At 42.6% G+C, this 23,436-nt stretch overlaps 1 protein-coding gene across 5 annotated transcripts in view; it reads right to left on the reverse strand.

Moving 5' to 3' along the window:
- Pdgfra (platelet derived growth factor receptor alpha) overlaps positions 1-23,436 on the reverse strand; it is a 46,809-nt gene that overhangs the window by 9,471 nt on the left and 13,902 nt on the right. For all 5 annotated transcript variants that reach the window (XM_047567410.1, XM_047567412.1, XM_047567414.1 and 2 more), the window contains exons 4-18: positions 23,176-23,436; positions 21,580-21,710; positions 19,035-19,206; positions 18,754-18,943; positions 15,894-16,009; positions 14,533-14,659; positions 12,648-12,841; positions 11,546-11,640; positions 11,202-11,334; positions 9,347-9,451; positions 8,842-8,952; positions 8,429-8,582; positions 7,104-7,270; positions 1,622-1,737; positions 1,134-1,256 (exon numbers count right to left, since the gene is read on the reverse strand). In XM_047567410.1, coding sequence (XP_047423366.1) covers positions 1,134-1,256; positions 1,622-1,737; positions 7,104-7,270; positions 8,429-8,582; positions 8,842-8,952; positions 9,347-9,451; positions 11,202-11,334; positions 11,546-11,640; positions 12,648-12,841; positions 14,533-14,659; positions 15,894-16,009; positions 18,754-18,943; positions 19,035-19,206; positions 21,580-21,710; positions 23,176-23,436 — 2,195 coding nt within the window. The remainder of the gene's footprint in view (positions 1-1,133; positions 1,257-1,621; positions 1,738-7,103; positions 7,271-8,428; positions 8,583-8,841; positions 8,953-9,346; positions 9,452-11,201; positions 11,335-11,545; positions 11,641-12,647; positions 12,842-14,532; positions 14,660-15,893; positions 16,010-18,753; positions 18,944-19,034; positions 19,207-21,579; positions 21,711-23,175) is intronic.

The following is a 23,436-nucleotide window of genomic DNA, read 5'->3' on the forward strand; positions in this document are numbered from 1 at the left end:
GCACTTGCAGGATCTGCTACCTGTGGTTCTTAATTCATATTTGGTGAATGATGATCAATGTTGCTTCCCACCTCTTCCAAAGGAATAATGTCCCAAAACGTTTAATCCTGAATTGTTGCCCATAAAGTGTGAGCCCTGAACAGACCTGTCCCCTACTGGCAGGGATTCCTAGGAACAAAACTAAGATCCAGCGATCTGTGAGCCAATTACAGCTTCTGAACATTAAGAAATGTGCAGTCATTTTCAAAGAATCACACTGAGATGAAGTTTAGAGCCTCTTCTGTGAAACTGGTCCAAACTTTGGTGAAAACACTAAACTGAAGTGGATACAAAAAGTAACCATATGAGCATCATTCCAGAGACTCGGAACCTCACGTGAACAGGTGAGAGCTTGGCTTTACCAGAGTTCAGTGATGTGTTCGAGGTATACAGAAAAAGCCACAGCTACAGGCATGAGTTCCTGCAGCACACAGAGCAGGGACACAGGACAGAGTCCTCTGGGTGGATGAGGCAACCCCTGTGGTTGTCTCACAGCCAGCGCAGCGGAGTGAAGTGGAGTGGCACCTAAGGGTGGAAGGAGTATCCTAAGCTACTTCCAGATGAGAGGGACGGAGAGCACAGTCTGAGTAGATGGTACAATGACTTTTAAGGAAACTGTGCCTCTAAGATATATTAACTCAAATGATCTTAGCATATTAGGGGTCACAGGTGCCTTTTGAAAATCTGATAAAAGTTGAAAAGCTTAGAAAGCCTTGCTTGTATCTGCATGCACACAGTCTACTCTTTAACAGCAAACACTCACTGGATGATTCCATATTCCAGGCACCACCTTAAGCACGTCACATGAATTCCCCAATTTAACCGCCCACAGCAGTTCAGGAGATGGTGCTACTACTGCCTCCCTGCCACAGACAGAAACTAAAGCATGAATGGGCGAGAAACACGCCCAAATCTCAGCCCTCGCACAAGGTGGAGCTGATCTCATGCCCAGGCCTGAGCTTGACTGAACCCCCGGAGTCTACTCACAAATCTCCTTATTAAAAATATGGGATCCCAGTGGCAAGAAGCAACAGCTGACTTCAGAGAAGAAAGGGAGGGAGGGAGTATGCCAAGAGAGGGCAGGGGATACATACACTGCCTTTCGACACGTAGTTCGAATCATGCATGATGTCCCTGGCCAGGCCAAAGTCACAGATCTTCACAATTTTCCCTTGGGCTAGGAGGACGTTGCGAGCAGCCAGGTCCCGGTGAACACACTGTGTGGAAAGGGAAGACACATTCAGGGTCAATCCATCCGTGGTGAAACAGCAGCACTCCTGCAAGACTGGCCGCTCCGAGGTGGCCCTGGGAGCTGCCGGACATGCACCCAAGGAAGGCTGTCCTGCATGATGGACTTGCACTCAAAAAAACCTCTTCAAGACAGAAAATTCTGGAGGAGAAAGAAGACACTTGATGTTGCTAGGCTTCAGGCCCTCCCTGGGGGAAGAGGAAGAAAGGGGGTAAAGGAGACACCGCTGCTGCCACTGGTCTCTCCCAGGTCTCTCTGCTGCTATCTGCTGCCTCGCTCCCCTGACTGAAATCTGCAGCCAGGTCTGAAGATGTCACTGTTCCCTGAACTTACATTTTTTGAAGCCAAAAACTCCATTCCTCGGGCAACTTGATAGGTGAAGCTCAACAAGTCCAACAAAGTAAGGCCTTCTGAGTTATCATCCGAAAGGAGGTTTTTGACTTCTGAGTCTGCAGAACAGAAACGAAGTGTGTTGGTGCCAGCATGAGAGCTCACCCACCACCATGACTCCCCCAGGGAGGCTGCTTGTCAGACTGCAGAGGCTGGTCCAAAGAACACATCCAGAGCTACATCTCCTCTTAAGGTTTCTAGACCTCCCAGGTGGGTATCTAAACTATGCAAAGGGGGCGGGGCAGAGCTCAGCGGTTGAGCGCTTGCCCAGCACGCCTGAGGCACTGGATTCAATCCCCAGCACTGCAAATAAATAAAAAATGAAAAGGTTCTTTCTTTAAAAACATATTTGTACAAGTTGAGCATTCCTATCCCCAAAATTGTAAATCCCAAATGCTCCAAAATCCAACTGCTATTAAGTACCAACATGGCATCCCAAGCAGAAAATTCCACACCTGAGCTCACGTAACAGGTCACACTAAAGATATTGTATAATGTTTCCCTCTGGCTCTGTGTAAAGGTGTACATGAAACATAAATGAATTTTTGTTTAGACTAGGGCCCCATCTCCAAGATATTTCATTATATACAGGGGAATTTGCAAAACCTGAAAAAAAATCCAAAATCCAGAACACTTTTGGTTCCAAGTATTTCAGTTAGAGATCGTCAACCTAAATGCAGAAAGACATACCTGGTTTATATGAGTAGGTGAGAACCCACAGCCATGAAGACCAAGCTAAACTGATCTCCCTAATGGATTCTCACATACAGTTTTGTTTTGTTGTTGGTTTTTGTTTTTTGGTAGTACTGGGAATTGAACTCAGGGACTCAGACATGGTAGGCAAGTAATCTACCACTGAGCAACATCATCAGCCCTTTTCATTTTGAGACAGGGTCTCACCAAGTTCCTAAGGCTGGCCTCAAACTTGCAATCCTCCAGCCTCAGCCTCAGGAGTAAGGGATGACAGGCCTGCAGCCCCACGCTAGCACATACCAATTTTGTTTGCCTTCCAGATTATTTTTTTCAAGCTTAGTTAGCAATCACATCAGCCATCTTTAAACTCACACACACACTGAAATCTTCTGTGACTAATATACATGAGAACAATTGAAAAAGTAGTTTCTAGGAATTGCTATATTTTCTTCTTCAAACTACTTGCATAGTCCTTGGATTGTAACTCATCAATTAAATCAACTACCAATCAGACAAGGGGACAAGTTTAAAGATCAATGTCAGTGGAGATCAGGAAAGGTGGTACAGTAGAGGAAGCTGCTTTCCCAGCTACCTCATGGCGTGACACCAAGGTAGCAGATATATGGCTTCTCAGTGAGGTGGGTGAAAGAGTTATTTCACTGGGATTTAATACTGGACACTCAAACAACTTGGGGACTCAGAAGGTTGGATACGATAAGATAAAGAAGAAAGCCCACTGCCACAGGTGGTGGCTGTCAGAGCTGACCCACACTCAGGCAAAGCGGAGAGGGTGCCTAGAGGAAGCCAGGTTTGAGGCGGGTCTTAGTGCAGAGAAATCGGAGGTCAAAAACACTGTGACTGATCTGGAGGCTGTACTGCACAGTAGATTGGTGCAGGAAAGACTCCTCATGTTTCCCAACTGTCCATGGAGGGCAGAGGCAGGAGCCATCCTGAGGCAACTATGGGAACTGGGATCCAGGAAATCTGAGCTGGGTCTGGTACTGGGTTCTGGCAGACACCTGCCACATGACCTAGACTGTGCCTAACAAACTAAGAGAAAAACAGGCACGGAGAGTATTTTACTCAGGAGAAAATGGGTCAGAGAGGCTGGGGAGAGTCTGGCTGCCTCCAAGCTTTGAGTCTGGCAGGAGGCAGACAGCTGGTCCTGTCGAAGGACCAGCTGGGGCAGGGGGGGAGTTTGAACAGGTGGGTGTGACTAGGTTGGGAATTAAGCCCAGGAAGCCAGGGAATACAGGGTCTGCAGGCAGCAGAAAGAGCAAAGGATTGGTTCCTCTGCCTCACAAATGGAACCCGACCTTCAGGAACTCCACCTAAGGGAACTTCTTTCAGAGAACTCTGCAGCAACTCCATCTTGGAAGTGGAGCAGTACAGATTCAATGCAATTCCCATTAAAATTCCAATGATGTTCTTCATAAAAATAGAAAACACAGTCATGAAACTCAATCAGGAAAAATAAGAGGCCTAGAATAGCCAAAGCACTCCTTAGTGAGAAAAGCAAAGCAGGAGGCATCATAATACCAGACTTTAAAGTATACTATAGAGCTATAGTAACAGAAACAGCATGGTATTAGCACCAAAACAGGCAAGAAAGCCAATGGAATAGAAGACACAGAGACAAATCCATAAAATACAATTATCTTATACTAGACAAAGGTGCCAAAAACATACAATGGAGAAAAGATAGCCTGTTTGACAAATGGTGCAAGCTGGAAATCCATGTGTAGTAGAATAAAATTTAACCCCTATTTTTCACCTTGCACAATAATCAACTCAAAGTGGATCAAAGACCTAGGAATTAGACCAGAAATCCTGAACCTATTAGAAACAATGTAGGCCTAATACCCCAACATGTCAGCTCAGGAACTGACTTCCTTAACAAGACTCCTAAAGCGCAAGAAGTAAAATAAAAAAATCAATAAATGGCATGGCATCAAACTAAAAAGTTTCTTTTGAGCAAAGGAAACAAGACTATGAACAGAGAGCCTACAGAATGGGAGAAAATCTTCACCACCTGCACCTCAGATAGAGCATTAATTTCCAGGATATACAAATAACTCAGAAAACCTAACATCAAAAAAGCTAATAACCCAATCAACAAATGGCCAAAGAAACTAAACAGATACTTCTCAAAAGAAGAAACACTAATGGTCAACAAATATATGAAAAAATGTTCAACATCTCCAGCAATTAGGGAAATGCAAATTAAAACTACATTGAAATTTCACCTCTCTCCAGTCAGAATGGCAATTATCAAGAACACAAGGAACAATAAATGTTAGCGAGGATGTGCGGGGTCGGAGGGAAGGGTACACTCACACATTGTGCAATTGCAAATTGGTGCAACCATGTGGAAATCAGTATGAAGATTTCTCAAAAATCTGGGAATGGAAATACCATTTGACCCAATCATCCCACTCCTAGGTTTATATTCAAAGGATTTAAAATCAGCACACTATAGTGACACAGTCACATCAATGTTAACAGCAGTTCAATTCATAATAGTTAAGCTAAGTAACTAATCTAGGTGCCCTTCAACAAATGAATAGATAAAGAAAATGTACTATATATACATAGTAGAGTATTACTCAGTCAGAAAGAAGAATGACTTTATGACATTTGCCGGTAAATGGATGATGGATCTGAAGACTATCATGCTAAGTGAAATAAGCCAATCTCAAAAAACCAAAAGCCGATTGTTCTCTCTGATATGCAGATACTAACACACAATAAGGAGGAGACTCATATAAATTCATTGAATTAGACAAAGGGGAATGAAGGGAAGGGAGGGGGTTAGGAAAAGGTAAGATAGTGGAATGAATCTGATATAACTATCCTAGGTACATGTATGAATACACCACAATGAATCTCACCATCATGTACATCCACAAGATTGGGGTCCTAATTAGAATAAGATCCAGCCCATGCTTGTATAATTATATAAAAATGAACTCTACTTCCATGTATAACTAAAAAAAAAAAAAAATCAAAGGGAGATCAGTAGAGGAAAAGGACCAAGAGGTAGGAGGTAGGGAGGGAGGGGTAAGTGCCAGGGAGTGATATTGGCCAAACTATATTGTCATATCGTGTGCATGCACAAATATGTAACAATAATCTCATCAGTATGTACAACTATAATGCACTAATTTAAAAATGTGAAAAAAAAAATCAGTGCCAATGACTTTGCATTGACTTCCCTCTGTTTGTAACTTTTCCCATCTGGAAGGGTTCCAAAGTTTTCGAGGAAGAAGGCCATCTAGGCCAGTAGTTCTCAGTCCTTTTTGAGGATTTTCAGGCAAGTGAAGAATAGCTCCAGCCATTCACATTTTTCTAGCCAGCTACAGGAAGGCCAGAAAACTGTAATCTGCTTGCCAACACGGCCTGGGCCTCAGTGTGACTCAGGTGCCAAGTCTACCAGCTCAGCCTGGGAAGCAATGTAAACTATTTTTAAAAATATGGGAGGGGAGAGGAAGCACTATTTCCGATAACTCTCATTGACTAATCTTTCAAAAGTGCCTGGAAATTCACCCATTTGGCAATGTGAAGTGAATGGAACTCAAGTGCAGAAATGGAAAATATTATTGTGTACCAAACTGCAAAACAAGCACATTCTATTTTTAACAGATTGTACCTTCTGCTTAAGAACTCTAATGATATTCAGAGAGCATTAGTGATTTTCAAAACAATTTCTGTGGCAGCTCAACACTTTTGCATCAACCAGTGGGAGGGCTCAGGCCCCAAAAACAACATCACAGGAAAAGCCAAAGTCAGACCTACCTAGTAGCCACCCTACTTCAAGTCTGGGATTAGACCAGAACCCTGGAGGGACCACCCCCAAGCAGATAGGAGGTGGTCCATCTGATATAGCATTAGCTGGGCACCCTGGAGTTAATAAATCCATCCAACCTACCACTTACACCTCTGTTTTGAAAACAGATCTGTCTTGAACAACAGTCAACAGAAACACTTGTCAGAAAATACAACTCCAATTGTCTGCTCTCCAGTTTCTATCTCAAATTGGATGTCAGGAAAGCTAAAATTAAGGGTTATTGAACTCATCGATATAAGTCTTATAAAACTTAAGAAAAAGCCACTATGAGGAAACAACAAAAGATTGCTAACTTGCAGTTCTGCCATGTAAGGTTACTGAAAAACAAATCAATCATCAGGGGTAGAGATGCAGCTCAGTGATGGAGCATCCGCTGAGCATGCACAAGGCCCCGGGTTCAATCATCACCCAAACAAAACAAAACAATCAACTCTATGTTTTCATTAAAAAAAAAAAAAAAAGTTGGGGAGGTTGGAGATATAGCTCAGTGGTAGAGCCTAGCATGAGTGAGGGCCTGGGTTTGATCCCCAGTACTGCAAAAATAAATAAATCTATTAAAAACATGTTTTTCAATTAAAAAGACATGTTACCAAAAAAAAAAAAAAAAAAAGAAAAGAAAAAAGAAAAAAAGAAAGAAAGAAAGGTGATGTTCAGAATAAATGATTCTATAAAGCAATAGCATTTGGAGTTTGAGAAATTCATTACATCAAGTCTGTCTTCACCCTTTTTAATTCACAGGCTGCAACCCTGTAAAACACCTGTCACACACCCAGCTGAGTAGACCTGCATTCAGGGTGGCCTGGCAGGTCTCCTCATCATCCCTGTTCACCTACCTCTGAGTATTTTAAGTATCATATTAAAGCAGAGTGACGCAGACGCTTTTACCTAACACAGATTTCTTCTTGTAGGAGGCTGGACGATCGTACAGTGATCTCTGGATGTCCGAATACTTAGAAACCTCTTTCCTTTCTAGCATGGGGACGTACTGGGTCGTGTCGGCTTGCTTCATGTCCATGTAATCACCATTGTTTTCAAAAGATAAAATCACATAACTGTAAAAACAGAAAAAGAAATCTCAGCCAGGTGGCCTTCTGGAGTGGTCACTCAGATGACGATTTGGGTCCCTCCAATGTGCCGGGTGCTGAGGGAGACAGAACAAAAGCAAAACCAAAGAGCACCCTTCCCATGGGGTGGTCCAGGCAGGGAGACGAGCCCGAGATGCCTACTGGAACAATCCCACAAACACACAGGCCGTCTCAGACCCAGACGTGCTGAGGGAAGGAAGGTTCCAGGTGACATGCAAGAAAATGACTCCATTTAGCATGAAGGAGGCACTTTTCAGAAGATGCAGGATGACCTTTACCAAGATGGGAAAGACTAGGGGAATATTTAGGTCCCACTAACATTGGCTGACAAGGCTCTTAAAATCTTTTTGCTTATTCATTTTCAATGCCTCTTCTCTACACATCTTCAGTGGGAGCACAGACACCCTGAAATGACTCTAAGACAGGTGGCCATGTCCCAGAGACCTATAAAATGTTACAAGTCTATTACATTTAAAATTTGAAACATTTATGACATTAAGGCAGTCATTCTTTCTCTGTTTTTCAGTTTATATGCCATGAACGTGGGATTTGTGGCCCTGGCTTGGGGAGACAACTCCTGCTACTCCATAAATTCAGCACCGATTTAGTGTCCGTTAAATAAATTGATACAAAGTGAACACGTTGTACTTTCTGATCTTACAGATCTTCGTACCCTCAGAGATCTGTACAGTCACTTTGCCGGCTTCTGAAGTGGAGACCACCATCACTGGCTTGATCTATAGGCCCAGGTTCAGCAAGGACCACCAGCTGAAGCTTGGAGATCCTCAGACAGATTATCACAAGGTATAAAAACTCAGGCTCCCTGGCCAGCGCTGCATTTCACACGTCCTAAGTGGATTGCACACATACAGGAGAATGGCTTCCAGAAGGATTCCAACTCTCACTCCCCTTAACTCCTATCAGCAAGACCTTCCCACATGATGTCCCAGTCCAAAGCACCTGCAGACATCGGGCGTCCATCTACACTGTCAGAGACCACTGGGCAGGCTAGCTTTTCTCCAAGTCTTGCTACCTTGGGCTCTGACCCTGTGGACATGGATTCTGGGTTCCCTCCATTTGTGAGGCTTGTAGGACAGTGACACAGGAATGTATCTGTATACTCACCTGCGTGTGCTTTCATCAGCAGGGTTCAATCCAAAGATGTCCAGCTCTTTCTTTGGCTTCTCTGGGTGGCGGCTCAGGAAGCTATCCCTATTCTTATGCAAATAGTTGACCAGATCGCCATAGAAACAGTACTCAGTGATGATGTAGATGGGGCCTATGGGGACCAAAACCAGAATGAAAACCCAAGGACAGAGAAGCCATGAACTGCTGTTTGGACTATCCAGAGACATTGCTCAAAAGCAGTGACTTCCATCAGTTCAGTGGAACTGGGGAACCAGTGGACTCCAATAAAGAGATTTATATTCACTGTTGTGCTTGGGTTCTGAGGGGGGATCTGAGTCTGGTCCAATGGGTTTTCACAACCACAGGGGTTCGGAGCAAACCCTCACTCCCGGGAAGGTTGGCGAGCCTACCTGACTTAGTACAGGCTCCAAGCAAGTTGACAATGTTTAAATGTGGCCCCAGGTGAGTCATTATCTTCAGTTCAGACATGAGAGCTTGTTTTTCACTGGACCTAGCTGTGGCTGTAGAAGAAATAAACCACGGATCAGTTCAATTCAACTATCTACCTCTCATTCTCAGGAAATCTGAGAATGTGGCTAATCCTGTGATTCAACATTATTTCATTTACCAAGTGTGAAAAAGAGAAGCAGACGGCCACTCGATTTGGACTCTGCAGTCCCTAGCCTTTAGGGTATAAAGAGGTCACTAGAAAAAACTCCTAGTTTTCCAACATACAAGTGACAAGAACAATCAAATTAGGTCTATTTTGATAAACATCTAAACACACATAAAATCTAGAGTCCAAGAACCAGAATCTAGTCCTAAATTTGCTACTTGCTGCCTGTATTACAATTTGCTACACGATTTTGACCAGTTCACTTAATATCTCCGTATTCAAATCCTCCCAACACTTACGTTTGAGCATCTTCACTGCTACTTTCATAACAGGCTGGGACCGGCTTAATCCATAGGCTGTTCCTTCAACCACTTTCCCAAATGCACCAGATCCCAAGATGCGACCTACGGGCAAGAAGAACCATCAACACACCCCGCTCCTCTGCAGGGCCAGCACCAAGGGTGAACAGCTGGGTGGGTGCCTTTCCTGCACTGAGTAAGCCTAATTATTCCTCCAAGAACTCCTGTCAAAAAAAGAATTGAGCCCACAGGGGAGGAAATTAGCGTAATTGTTTTTGTCAAATACCATTTGCAATGGAAAGGAAAACACAGACGGAGAGAGGAGGATGCAGCCCTCCCTGGTGTGAGCTCTCTGGCTAGCAGCTGGGTGCTGGCCAAGCCCTGGGCTCCTCTGCTCTTGCCTCCCAGCTCCTGCCCAAACCCCCTGGCTCAATACCCTTCTGTTTTCCACATGCAAACAGAAGCATCCTTTGCATCAATAAATCCTTAACCACTGTAAATACTTCAGTATTCAAAATACCACCTATTCCAAGGCGTATACAAGTAAAAACTTGGAGCTGGGTTCATTGCTGCCCATTGCCAGGAAGGCCACTGAGGCTAAGCGTGCCCTGAGCCCAGTCATTGCTTCACGTCAGGAAAGACAAAGAGAAACTGAAACTATTGTCGCCACCCTTGAAGAGCTCACCAACCAGGCGGGAGGTGTCCAGGGTATCAGCTGGACCATGGACAACCCAGCCAGGGTAGACTCTGCTCATAAAAGACACTAAGAGTCAACACTGCCCCCTTTCCACAGGCCTGCATGGCTGGCAATTACTGGAAAGGTACTTCACCAGCAACTTGACAGGCACAGGAACAGGGAGACAAAGCAGTGCCCCTTGGCATAGCAGGGGTTTTAACCTTTCTTCCATATTTTATTACTTTTTAATTTCCCTAAGCTCCTCATCCTTTTTTGTGAAACAGTGGTGAAAATATAATAAAGAAAGCTTAAAGAAAAGCATTTGAAATTGGGAGCAGCAAGGATACCTCGCTTGATTTCAGTTTAAGTAACTCTCTAAGACCTAAACTCTGCCATATTTTGGAGTGAGACAGGATAATTAAAAGCTGTATTTGGTAAAATTACTCATTGTGACATAACCTCTAGCTCTAACTTTCATTTGCCCTTGTCTTTTTCAGAATGTGATTTTTAAAAAATTTTTAAAAATAAAATAAAGCTGCCTTGGATTTCATGTATTTGGTCTCAGCCCAAGATTGAAATATTCGAACTCTGTGACAAGTCAGTTTGGTTATTGTTAAATGTTTTCCTTTAAAATGTACCTATGTTTTTATATCTTATACTTCACATATATAAAAAAGTATCTTATGCATCCACAGAATGTACTGGATCAAAACCACCCACTTTGTGGTTGTCTGCATTCATTTCTCATTTAGTGCTTTAAAGTCACAGAAATTCACTTCCTTTTCGATCGGTGTCCTTTCCAAAGCAAAGCCTTTTTGGTGGATATCTTTGCCAGGCCACTTCATATTCTCTCCTTTCTTTGTAAAATTTTCTTTAGCTATAACTTGTTATGGTGTCAGGTTTTTAAATTTCATTACAACGATACAATTGATTCTTCTCCCCCATGACTACCCCTGGCAGTGTTGGGGATTGAACCCAGGTCTTCATATATGCTAGGCCACTGAGCTATATCCCCAGCCTCAATCAGCTCTTTTTCAAGGTGGAAATATAGTTCTGCATGCAAATTTCTACTGCATAGTTCTTACTAAGCAAAGTTCAGATCCCTGATAGGGATTTAAATAGTAATGCTGTATACAAGTGAGAATGGTGTCTTGGGAGGTCACAGTCATAGGGACTTACCAAGCACTAGTCCATCTCTTGGAAATTCCCATCTAGAGTCATAAGGTAGCTGCATCGGGTCCACATAAATATATTCATGTCCATCAGGGCTGATTGATTCAATGACCCTCCAGCGGATTTCATACCTTGGTTTCTGTAAATGACCAGGACAGGTAACTGGTGAATTACCAAGTCCCACAGCACCAGAGCTCCCTGCAGCAGCAAGCTCGCTGGACACAGTAGGTCCAACCACATCCATCCCACCTGCAATCACTGAGCCCCTTCACTGTGCCGGGCACTGAACTAAGCTGCTCTTCTGGTTCTTACAGGTTTCAAGGATTTTAGTGCTTTGAGAAAATACCTACCTGTTTCCAAATGACGACGAGGACGATAAGTGAGATGATCACAATCACCAGCAACACCAGGACCGCAGCTGCCACCGTGAGCTCAGAACGCAGGGCTGGTGGGTCAGAAAGAGACGTGATGAAGAACTTCCTCACAGATACACAGGGGCAGGAAGCAGAGGTCAGGAATTTCTCACTGCCATGGGGAAGAGCTGCCTGGCACATTATAGGGATGGGCAACATCATCTCTTAAACATTCTCACCCACGAAACTACACCAAAATTCAATCAGGGAACGCAGCACTTTCTCCAAAGATGCTCTTAGAATAACCTTTCAGACGGAATCAGAATAAGAAGAATATAGACTGAACAATGAGATTGAGAGCTACTTATGTACAAAAACCTCTATTTCATAAACTTTATTGTAAAGTTTATTTTGAAAGGTGGCATTTGTTTCTATTGCTTATGGTTTCATGCCTTTTTTTTTTTTTTTTTTTTTTTTTTTTTACGAATTCAACTGGGGGCTGGGGAGATAGCTCAGTTGGTAGAGTGCTTGCCTCACAGGCAGAAGGCCCTGGGTTCAATCCCCAGAACCAAAAAAAACACAAAGAATTCAACCTGGGTTGTGGGTATAGCTCAGTGGTAGGTTGAGCATTTCCCTAGCACATATGAGGTACTGGGCTTGTTCTTTAGCACCACATAAAAATAAATAAATTTTAAAAATAAAGGTATGTGTCCATCTACAACTAACACTTTTTTTTAAAAACCCTATAATTATTTTTTTTTACAAAAAGAATTCAATCTGTCTTGACTGCTGTAAGGAGCAATGAGATAGAAGAGTCTTTTCCTCATTCTGCATGCCACTCATAGTTGCTCAGACTAGAGACTGAGTAGCTATACTATTAGACAATCAAAATGTCCTGTGTCCTCTGCAAGATGTAACTCTGTATATGAATCTGAAAGAAAGGCCTGCACTCATGGAGAAGGCCCTTCAAGTGTATTTAAAGCTGAATTTCTGCCTTGGGACCTGCTTCCGATACCACCCTATGTGGGATTCCACATGCTGCCTGAGGAAGACAGGGCTCAGCTGATGCTAGAGTTACCCTGACTACTGAGCCACTCACTGGGAGCCACCAGCTTCAGCTCTCGGTTCCCAGAACCAAGGGGATTCTTGGCCAAGCATCGAACTGCAATGGTCTCCTCCACTTTGGCGAATGTCACTCGGCCCTCCACAGTACTCTTGCCTCGAGGATGGATCTCTGTGATGATATTTGAGACGTTGTTGGCTAAGACTGTCCACGAAGTTTCATTATTACATCTACAGAGAAAAGGACATAAATATAGGGTCAGTTATTGGCAATCATGGAGAAGAATGGATTGGTGAACTTGTCTGCATTGCTGACCTTGTCTACATTTGCAGGTGCTATGGGATAACTTTCTTATTTTTTTGTGCATATTAACATTAAAACTCACTTTCACATTATGCATGTGAATAACTGAGAGTTAACTGTGAAGGAGGCAGAGACAAACAAGTTCAATAAAATATAACTACTGATCCCAAACCTTCAACCTGAGTGAACTGAGCAGTTCAACATCAAGCATCTTTAATGATCCCAATTTCCCACCCCTTCCAAAAGACCTGGTGCCTGCCCTTCTCAACACCCACACCAAAAACAGCTCTGAAGGAGTCACTAGGGTTGAGGCCATCCTTTGGATTGAGATATAAGACCCATATTCCAGCCCTAGCCAGCATGCAAGTCATCCCTAAGTTCTGGAAGAAGGTAGGACTAGGAGTCTCAGCCTTCAGAAAGAAGCAGTCGAGGCTTCTGGACACAGCCAGTGGCCATGGACTGGTCCACATGCCCACCTAAGAAGGCATGAAATGAGAAATGAGGGAGGAAAGAGGAAATGGTGAGTTAACTCCCTCCCAATAGCAGGTTTGTGAGTGAGGGAGTGAGCAGTCACATGGGTGCTATTTTAATTTGTGTTCGCACACCAGTCTAGTCTCCCAAAGTTTGCCAAATATCAAGAACACAAATAATAATATACACTGGTAAGGACGTCGGGGGAAAGGAACACTTACGCACTGTTGGTGGGATTATAAATTACCAGAACCACTATGGAAATCAGTATGGAGGTTCCTCAAAAGATTAGGAATGGAACGACCACATGACCCAGCTATCCCACTCCTCAGTATTTATCCTAAAGGATTAAAGTCAGTATACTACGGCAATACACGCATGCTCATGTTTATAGCAGCATAAATCACAATAGCCAAGTTATGGAACCAGTTCAGGCATCCTTCAACAGGTGAATGGGTGAAGACAATATGATATAGATACATGACAAGGTTTTATTCAGTCATAAGAAAGAATGAAATTACATCATTTGCAGAAAAGTAGATGGAACTGGAGAACATCATGCTAAGTGATATAACCTGGATTCAGAAAGTCAAGGATCTTATGTTTTCTCTCCTATATGGAAACTAGAGAGAAAAGAGGGGGAGAATCTCATGAAAATAGAAGGGAGACCAGCAGAGTAGAGGATGGGAATGAGGGGTAGGGAAGAGGGAGGGAAAGAGGAGATACTGGGGTATGTATAAGACCAAATTACGCTATGTGCAGATATAAATGTATCATAGCAAAGTCTACTATTATGTATAATTTATAATTCACCAATTAAAAAAGAAATTTGTCAGATAAGAAATACGAGGTAAAAACATTAGCCAAGTAACGATCCTTGTAGGACAGTGGTTCTTAAAATTCACCATTGTTTCACATGAGAGACCCATAGAAGATCTGATGAAAGCCACGGACCTTCTTCTTACAGCTATTCATGAACATGTGCACACAGACACACACACCAGGAAGCTGGGGTCCATGTTCAAAATCCTACCTCAGCTCACGATGAACATGAACCTGAGGTCAAATAAGAATCATAAGTACAAAAGAGGGCCAGCCAGAGAAACAGTATGATCACAAAAGAATAAGGAATGTGCAGTTTCCATACTTCTTAATATCCTTGCAAATCATCCACTCGATGTCAGGAAGAGGTGTGCCTTCAGCCATACACCTCACAGTCTGTCCTCCGCCGGAGCCATGGTGGTCGTCGACCAGGTCCAGAATAGAAGATGGAACTGCAAGAGGTGGAAAGAAGTCAGAAAGGAACAGTCAGAACTTGCAGGGACTTCAAAGTGGCTCATGAGATCAGAAGTCAACCACGTGGCATTGGAACCACACTAGAGGGGCTGAATCCAGCTGGAGGAGTAACTCTCAGGGTGGGCAGCCCCGCCGGGGTAAGTGTTGCAGTTTCAGCATTTGGGGATTTGTGCCTGTGGGGTGTTAAATCTGGAGTGAGGACTGAAAAGTGCCTCTGGCCATTTGGCTTGAAAGGCAAGGGGCTCTTCAAATTATATGAGAGTTCGGGGTTTGACTAACAGATTCAGCGAAATATAATCTAAAGCTGTGTCTACCCAAGGGCATCTGCAGGATTTCATTAGGTGTTAAAAAAAAAAAAAAAAGAATCTGTGGTCGAACAACTTAGAGATAGGTTAATACTCATATCAGAGATTTACTGTAAGGATCAAAAGAGCCCACCTCAGATGGTACCTGGCACACGGAGGGACTTAGTAAACAGGAGCTGGACCTGAATGTGACAGACTCAGCCAATCCTCTCCACCAGGAACCACTGTCCCATGTCCACAAGGGAGCTACGCAAACCCCTCCAGAGTAACTGCAGGTCATCTGGACCAAAAAGCATCACTGCACCCATCTCACAACTAAAGCATCATATTGAGAAGCAGATGTTAAGAAAGCTGTCAGAGCCTAGGAATTTCCAGAGTGATCCAGAGTAACCCAGAATGCCCCAGAATTACAGGTCAAGCACCCCTTGTTGGAAATGCTTAGGTCCAGAAGTGTTTCCGTTTTTTTTCAGGTTTTAGAATAGCTGCATGTACATAATGAGATATCTTGGGGACGGGACCCAGGTCGAAACAGGAAAAGCATTTAGGTTTCCTGAACACTTTCTACACATAGCCTGAAGGTAAATTTATACACGATTTGTGTGCTGGTGTTTGGACTGTGACCTGTCACGAGAGGTCAGGTGTGGAATTTTCCACTGTGCTGTCATGTCAGCACTCAGAAAATTTCAGATTTTGGAGCATTTTTGATTTTTGACTTAAGGCTGCTCAATTAGTACCTACATTATAAATAAAACAAGGCTATCCCTGATCCCTGTCCCTGTGACATCTCCAGTCCCTGCTTCTCCCCTACAGTGTTTCTTCTCCTTCCGTACCTGGGAAAAAAGTGTCAAGCTCTCTTTGCAAGAGCCGTTCACCAAGCTAGCATTACCTGTATACTGCCCCTACATACCTTGAGTTAATAGTTCAAAAGTATAACTCTTCACATCATCTTCATTTTGAACTATTATAGTATAATGGCCACTATCTTCTTCCTTAGCACGGATCAGCTTTAATTTGCTTCGATACCTTAAACACAAAAACAAAAACACTTTCGCTTTGTTTCAATAAGCAATAGCTAAATAAATTCCAACTATTTAAAGAATGACAGTCTTCCAAGTTTTATTTTTGTAAAAAAGTAAAGCATGTTTTTTCCTGTCTGTATCATCTCTTTCTTGGAATTCTCAACAGTCTCCAAACATCAAAGATCTGAATAATTTTTAACAACAGAAAACAGACATTTTGAAATAAGCAAAGTCCATCTCCAAGAGCTATTAGTTCTGGTAAGGTCTCCCTTCTGAATGAGAATAAACTACCAGATTTTCTTTAAGGAAGGAAGAAAGGGAGGGAGGGAGGGAGGAAGGAAGGAGGGAAGAAAGGAAGGAAGAAAAGAAGAGGGAGGGAGGGAGGGAAGGGGAGAAAGAAAAGAGAAAGAAAACTCCTTGATTTTTACCTGTTGAAAGAATACTTTCTTACCCTAAATACATGTCATTTAGATAGTTCAGCCAAAAGAGGAACACCATTTGAGGAAAAAATGAGGATGCCCTTTATGTGTGATATGAAGAGGAGTCCAGGACTCAACATTGTTACCTGCTTGTATTTGCTTAAAGAAACTGGAACAGTTCATAAGAACATTAGGAAACTAATTGTAGTGTTTCCTTAGCCAGGTATGGTGGCTTATCCCTGTAATCCCAGCAACTCAGGAGGCTGAGGCAGGAGGATCACAAGTTTGAGGCCAGTCTCAGCAACTTAGCAAGATCCTGTCTTACAAAAACAAGAAGAAAATAATCTTGGGCTATAACTCAGTGGTAGAGTGTCCCTGAGTTCAATCCCTAGTACTTAAATAGTGTTTCCCCACAGATAGGAGGAGATAAATGGACAGACGGAGACAGAAGTAGGAGGAAGCTTCATACAATGCACCCTCTTCATGTTTGATTTGCTTATAAAGCATGGTATTCCATTACCAAAAGAAAATAAGTTAGAAAAATACACTTATTCATACTTTAATAAAGGAATATTTCCCCAAAAGATTTCCTACATGTGTTACACATGATATTTGGCTTTGTGTGTATGTGTAAATATATTTTCCCATTTAACTGTCCTTTATTAAAAAAAAATCAGAATATGCAAAAGTTATCACTTAGTTGCTCTTCTTAATGGGCATTATTTTAATATATAAAGGTGAGAAGACCTTGTGCATTATTGAAATTCTCCATGCCTCAGTTTCCTTATGTACAAAATTTGGTAATTGTGCACACAGCAGTCTCTCTGAGGATTTGTTAAATGAGATTATATGTGGAAAGTACTTCTTAGGCTCAAAAGTCCTCTGCAAATGCTGGAGCAATAGGACCTGTGTAAGAGCAACCTGGGGTGGTTTTCCTCTGCTGCACTATATTCCTGAGTTCCTGAGAGCCCCCTTAGGCACACCTGGCTGCTGACCAAGTGATTCACTGTCCTTCATTGTCTACATATGTTCGGCCAAAGAAGCCAGTGGGTCTGCTGGCTTAAACTCCATGAAGCCAAACATACCATTCACCATATTCAATCTTGTGCTTCCTGGCCCACAATACAAACTGAAAAAAAAAAAAAATATGCTGAAGGATTCTGGAATCACTGTTTCAGGCAGCTTTCCAGAACCACTTATTTGGCAGGCCTGACTTGTCACTGCTATTGATTATAGTCTGTAGATCACGCTTAGACACTTATCTGAAGTGTTGGGTGTACAAGGATTACCCTATTCCTTTTTGGCCTCAACAGCCTCTTAGAAAGTTCCTTGTGGAAAGATGCCCACCTCATTGTGCACCTTCATTTCATATCATCAAGAAAAACCTTCCAGATTCAGAATTCCACTTCTACTTCCGTCACTGCACTATCGAGGTCATAAAATTCCATTTCTGTGAGGGATGCAGCTCAGTAGTAGAGCCCGTGCTTAGCATGCACAAGGCCCTGGGTTTGATCCCCAGAACTGGAGGGAGAAAAGTTCCATTTTCTCAGATGTGGCTTCTCAATTACATATGGAATTCAGTTCAGAAAGAAAAAAAGCAAATCCTGGAGTTAAGAGAATTGATGAGAAAGGTTTGGTTTTCCCTTTTTCTGCAGGCTTGAATTAAAGAACTGACTTTTGTCTCAGAAATTTCCAACAAGGACATACTGCTGAATTGGCTGGCCCTTCAAGATGTACCTTCTGACTCCTGGATTCAAATCATAACTTAAAATTGCAAGAGACCTAAATAGCATCAGGTCCAATTCTTTGCATTAAAAAACAAAGCATTATTAATCCCATACTATAGATGAGGAAACTGAGGCCAAGGGGTGAGCAATCTACCACTCTCATCAAAGGCAGAGATCTACCTGATGTATCACATGATTCTCTCCTGACCAGATTCAGCAGAGCTGTAGTTTTAATTCCCGTGGAGGTGTTGAGAGGCAAATGTGCCCCAAATCAAGCCACTGAGGTTTGTTTCCTGTAAATTCATGTGATAATTGCCTCACAGGTGGAATCATCACACGCAGCTACTTGTGATACAAAGAACATCAAGTGAAACATCCAATCCAAGTGCTTTCAATTTCAACACCTTTCCTCCAACCCTGGCTGGATTCAGTAACTTGCCTTTCTTTGGGGCAGAGCTCTTTAGTTCTTTCTTCTCATTTTGTCACTAAATACTCACCAATGTCCTGTTACCATATGGGTCTGAGCCACCGGACACACGCTGGCCTCAGTCTGTCTAGGATACACACATTAAGGAGGCATAGTTGGGGAGGGCATTCTGTACCTTATTTCCTGAATCTTTTCCACATCTGTGGTGATCTCAGTGAGATTTTCAATCAGAGTCAGGTTGTCCTTCAGCCAAGATATCCTGGGAGGCGGGTAGGCCTGCACGTCCACCACAAAATGTCTGACTTCATGTAGGTTGACAGCTTCCAACGGGCCAAAGGTGGGTTTGATTTCAACAAACCCTTTCTCTGTACAAGGAAGAGTTTCTGATAAATAATGATTACCGCATACGGATCCCAAGCAGCATGGATGACTGACATTTTAGAAAGCAGACTGTACCATGGACAGAAATGGTGACTTTCTTCATTTCTTTGACCTCCTTAGTGGCCTGGCGGGCAGCACATTCGTAATCTCCACTGTCTTTCACGGTGGCCTCAGGGACCGTTAATGTGTACACCAATTTGATGGATGGGACTTTGATTTCCTCCAGCATCGTGACTCCTTTGCCTTTCTACAGCAGAAGGGAAGAAAACTGACGTTTAAAATGCTCGCTCCTAAGAGTGACCCCTACTGGAATCCATGGACTCTAGGTAATAAGGATGATTCAATACAGGTTTACCGGTTGTAACAGATGCACTACTTTGTGGGGAACATTGACAACAGCGGAGGCTGTAAAAGTGCATAGGAGTTATATCAGAAATCTCTGCATCTCTCAGTTTTACTGTGAACCTAAAGCTGCTCTAGAAAATAAAGCCTAAAAACAAAAACAAAAAAGTTACTTCCTCTTCTTTCCACCATCTTTCTGTCCTGCCCCAACTGTGCACATGGATGCCAGGTTCTTATCAGGCTGTGCTCCAAAGTCACGGGTCAGCTTTCAACTGTGGTGATGAAGTATAGTTAGGTTGGTGAATTTGAAATCACTGATGACCACAGAGCTGGGAAAACTCTCAGTTTGGTTTGATTGCATGAATAATCTCAGCTGGCATCATGGACCACAAAGAAGCCAGACAAAAAAACATGCATATAAATAAAATGCCTCTGTGGATCAAAAAAAGAAAAAAAAGTTCCATAGAAAATTATGTTGTAAGCCAGGCACAGTGGCACTCGCCTGTAATCCCAGTGACTCTGGAGGCTGAGACAAGGAGGATCAAAAGTTTGAGGCCAGCCTGAGCAACTTAGCAAGATCATGTCTCAAAATAAAATATAAAAAGGGCTGAAGATGTAGTTCCATGGTGGAGCACTCCTGGGTCCAATCCCCAGTACTACAAAAAAGAAAATGTGTTTTACAAAACAGTGATTTGATGATATTTTGTGGGCTAAATGGCACATGTTTGGGTTTGGGGAGAAAAAGTCTATCTGCTATAAGTGAAAAGAAGTGTTTAGTTTAAAGATTAAAGGCAACCCAGAAAGAAGAGAAAAAAAAAATTGCTTCCTATTTCAGGGAAGACATACGCATGTGGGACTATGAGTGTCCCCTTCAACGCATGAGGTTTAGTAAGGCATAATGTGAGAATCCCACCCTCCGACTTCCAAACAGGTGTCCCAGAGAGGAAGAGGAAGGAAAAGCGGCAGTCAAAGCAAGAGAGAAATGGAAGGTAGGGACAAGAGCTGTCAACTGCCAAAAAGAGCAAGAAGCAGAAATTTCTAAATCAGGAGTGAAGGGGGGGGGGGGAAATATATATATATATATATATATATATATATATATACATATATACACAAATACTTAGTGGCATACATATGTGGGTTTTTTTCTCTGAGGCTCTCATCTGCAGTATTAAACACAGTTCATCATTTTGCACTGGGCTTCCACACACATTTCTCTTACACACCTGCCACAGTGCATTAGAATGAAGGAGACTGTACTAAGTTACAGTTAGATGAAAGAAATAGGCTCTGGTTTTCTATCACACAGTAAGGCAACTATAGGCAATAATAATGTATATTTTGAAATAGCTAGAAGAAATTATTTTGATTGTTTTACCACAAAGAAACAATAAATGTTTGAGCTAATAGATACACTAATAACCCTGATTTGATCATTACACAAGGTATACATGTACCAGAACATCACACTGCACCCCATAAATATGTACGATGATGATGTGTCAATCACAACTAAAACAAAGCAACAGCAAAGAGAACGAATGAGACTCCACATGTGAATCTCCAGTGACCAAGAGCAGCGAATTCCTCAGGACAGGACCAGCTTCAGCACGGTGCTTAGGACTTCATAACCATCGCTAAATCTTTGTTGAACGATTACAGAGACGCCTGTTCACTGAAGGTGGGCCAGGCAGAGAGGAGGCAGAACGGGAAGGCACAGGGTCCTGGGTACCAACCAGCAGAAAAGGGAGAATGCACCAAGTAAAAAATATGGGGGGAAATTGGGAAATTATAATAAAAACATCTTTAAAAAGAAGAAAAGGGGCAGCCAATCAACTCTATCAGGTGCCTCCAAAGCATCAAAGTCGAGACAATGAGAATGGATGGTTTTCTCAGTAATTAGCGAATGTGAAAACAGAGGACCAGGGGAGGGCAGCACACCTGGAATCCCAGCAGCTGGGGAGGCTGAGGCAGGAGGATCATGAATTCAAAGTCAGCCTCAGCAATTTAGCAAGGCCCTAAGCAACTTAGTGAGGCCCTGTCTCTAATAAAATATAAAATAGGGTTGGGGATATGGTTGAGCACCCGTGGGTTCCATGCCTGGTACAAAAACAAACACAACAGCAACAACAACAACAAAATACACAGGCTTGTTTGTTCACTTTTCTAATTGTCTGGCTGTTTTCTTGCAGCCATTGAATCTGCCTATCTCTTCCTGACTCCTGAAGAAGAGGGCTCAGCGCAGGTCACAGATCATGTGCCTCCCGAGGGTACCTACCACTTCTCCCGGGTAGGTCCACTGCAGGTCGACCACCTCATTGTTAAAGACAGCGCAGGTGACCACGATCGTTTCTCCTGACTTATACACAGTTTTCAAAGCCTCCATTTCTAGATCCAGTTCTGAGGTTGCTATAAAAATCAACAAAGACAAAGACCTAAACATTCACAATACAGTTAGGTTCTTAAAAAAATAGGTTTATTTGTTTAAGAAAATGCTTAAAAATAATTTGCAAACTAGTTTGATCAAGACCAAAACTGGAAAACCTCAGAACTCTTAATTTTGAGTCAGTGTACACAATTTTTCATGTAGTTATAAAAATACTGAAATGCAAAATAATAACAATAGTAAAAATAAATTACAACTGAACAGAACACCACATTTGGGTTAGTTACAGTTGAACCTTTTTATAATCACCTTTACTAAGGTATTTATTCATTTAATCCACCAGTGCGTACTGACCAACACTGTTCTAGGCACCTTTAAAATTTTTTCAGTTGGTGCATATTAACAATAATGGACATTTCATTGTGGTGTATTTGTGCATACATAAAAACATAATTTGATCTCACTTCCCTATACCTCCTCCACCCCTTCCTACCTTCCTCCCTCCCTCCCCTCAATCCCCTTCCTCTACCTTGATAGTCTCCCTTCTAGTTTAATGCAGTCTGTCTGTCTGTCTGTCTGTCTCTCTCTCTCTCTCTCTCTTTCCTGTTTTTCCTTCCAGATTCCACATGTGGGAGAAAAAATATGATACATTTCTTTCTGAGTCTATGTCATTCAAAGTTCTGGTCTCCACTTCCATTTATTTTCCTGCAAGTGACATGACTTGTTCTTCTTTGTGGCTGCGTAAACCCCACTGTGTATCTCGACCACAGTTTCTTTATCCCTTCATCTGCATCACTTGGCTGTTGGGAATTGTCCTAGGCACTATACTCCTGTCCCACCATTTCCCTGCCACTCTGCTCTTCAGTTATTCTCAGTTCCTTTCCAGAACCCCGTCTGGCACAAAACGAGCCCCTAACAAGAGTCCAGGGCCCACTCTTGCCACTGCCTTCATGTAGGGTGAGTCCTCCAGAAACATCTAGGGACCCCATCCCCCAGTCTGCGTTACACCTTCCCATTCACATTAACCGCTCACATCAAAGGGATTTAGTCTAAGGTCTACGGTACAGTCTTTTCTCATAACTAAAATCACTTAATTCTTAAATTACTAAAATTAATCCAGGCATCCAAACCCCTGGGGTGTATGTTTGTTTTTAGGGTGTCTGTTGTCAAGATTGTGAATCAAATAGTAAGAAGCTTATGCACAAAAAGAATGCCTAGCAGTATTTTGAAGTCGGCCAATAAAACATAAACCTTATCTGGGTAAGAGAACTTTAGCCTTTGGTGATTTTTAAGCTTAACACTAAGCTTAAAACTTAAAATTAAAATTATGACCACTGTAATCAGCTGCATTATACAGAGGTGGGATCCTAAATCCCCAAGCCAGAATTCCAGCTCTCCCTCACCAGTAAATATGATGGAATTAAATCCCACATGCATTGAGGAGTTTGCCTGTTGCTCTTATGTAAAAGAGGGACAGCATACAAGTACCTTTTAAAGCATAAACGTTGAAGGGTATGGTCTGGAACTTCTTCCCTTTTACAGTGGCCTCACAGATGTAGGGCCCCACACTGAAGGTCCCGTTGAAGCCCTGTTTGCTGTCATAGGAGGCAGGCACCAGTCCCTCACTGTTGCGTAAGATCACAGGAGTTTCTGGATCGGTGGTGCGGCAGGGTATGATGGCAGAATCGTCATCTTCCACGATGACTAAATAATCCGTCATCCCTAGAGGTACAAAGGCCACATCTGGGT

Source organism: Sciurus carolinensis, chromosome 10 (genome assembly GCF_902686445.1).
Source record: "Sciurus carolinensis chromosome 10, mSciCar1.2, whole genome shotgun sequence".
Taxonomy (NCBI): domain Eukaryota; kingdom Metazoa; phylum Chordata; class Mammalia; order Rodentia; family Sciuridae; genus Sciurus; species Sciurus carolinensis.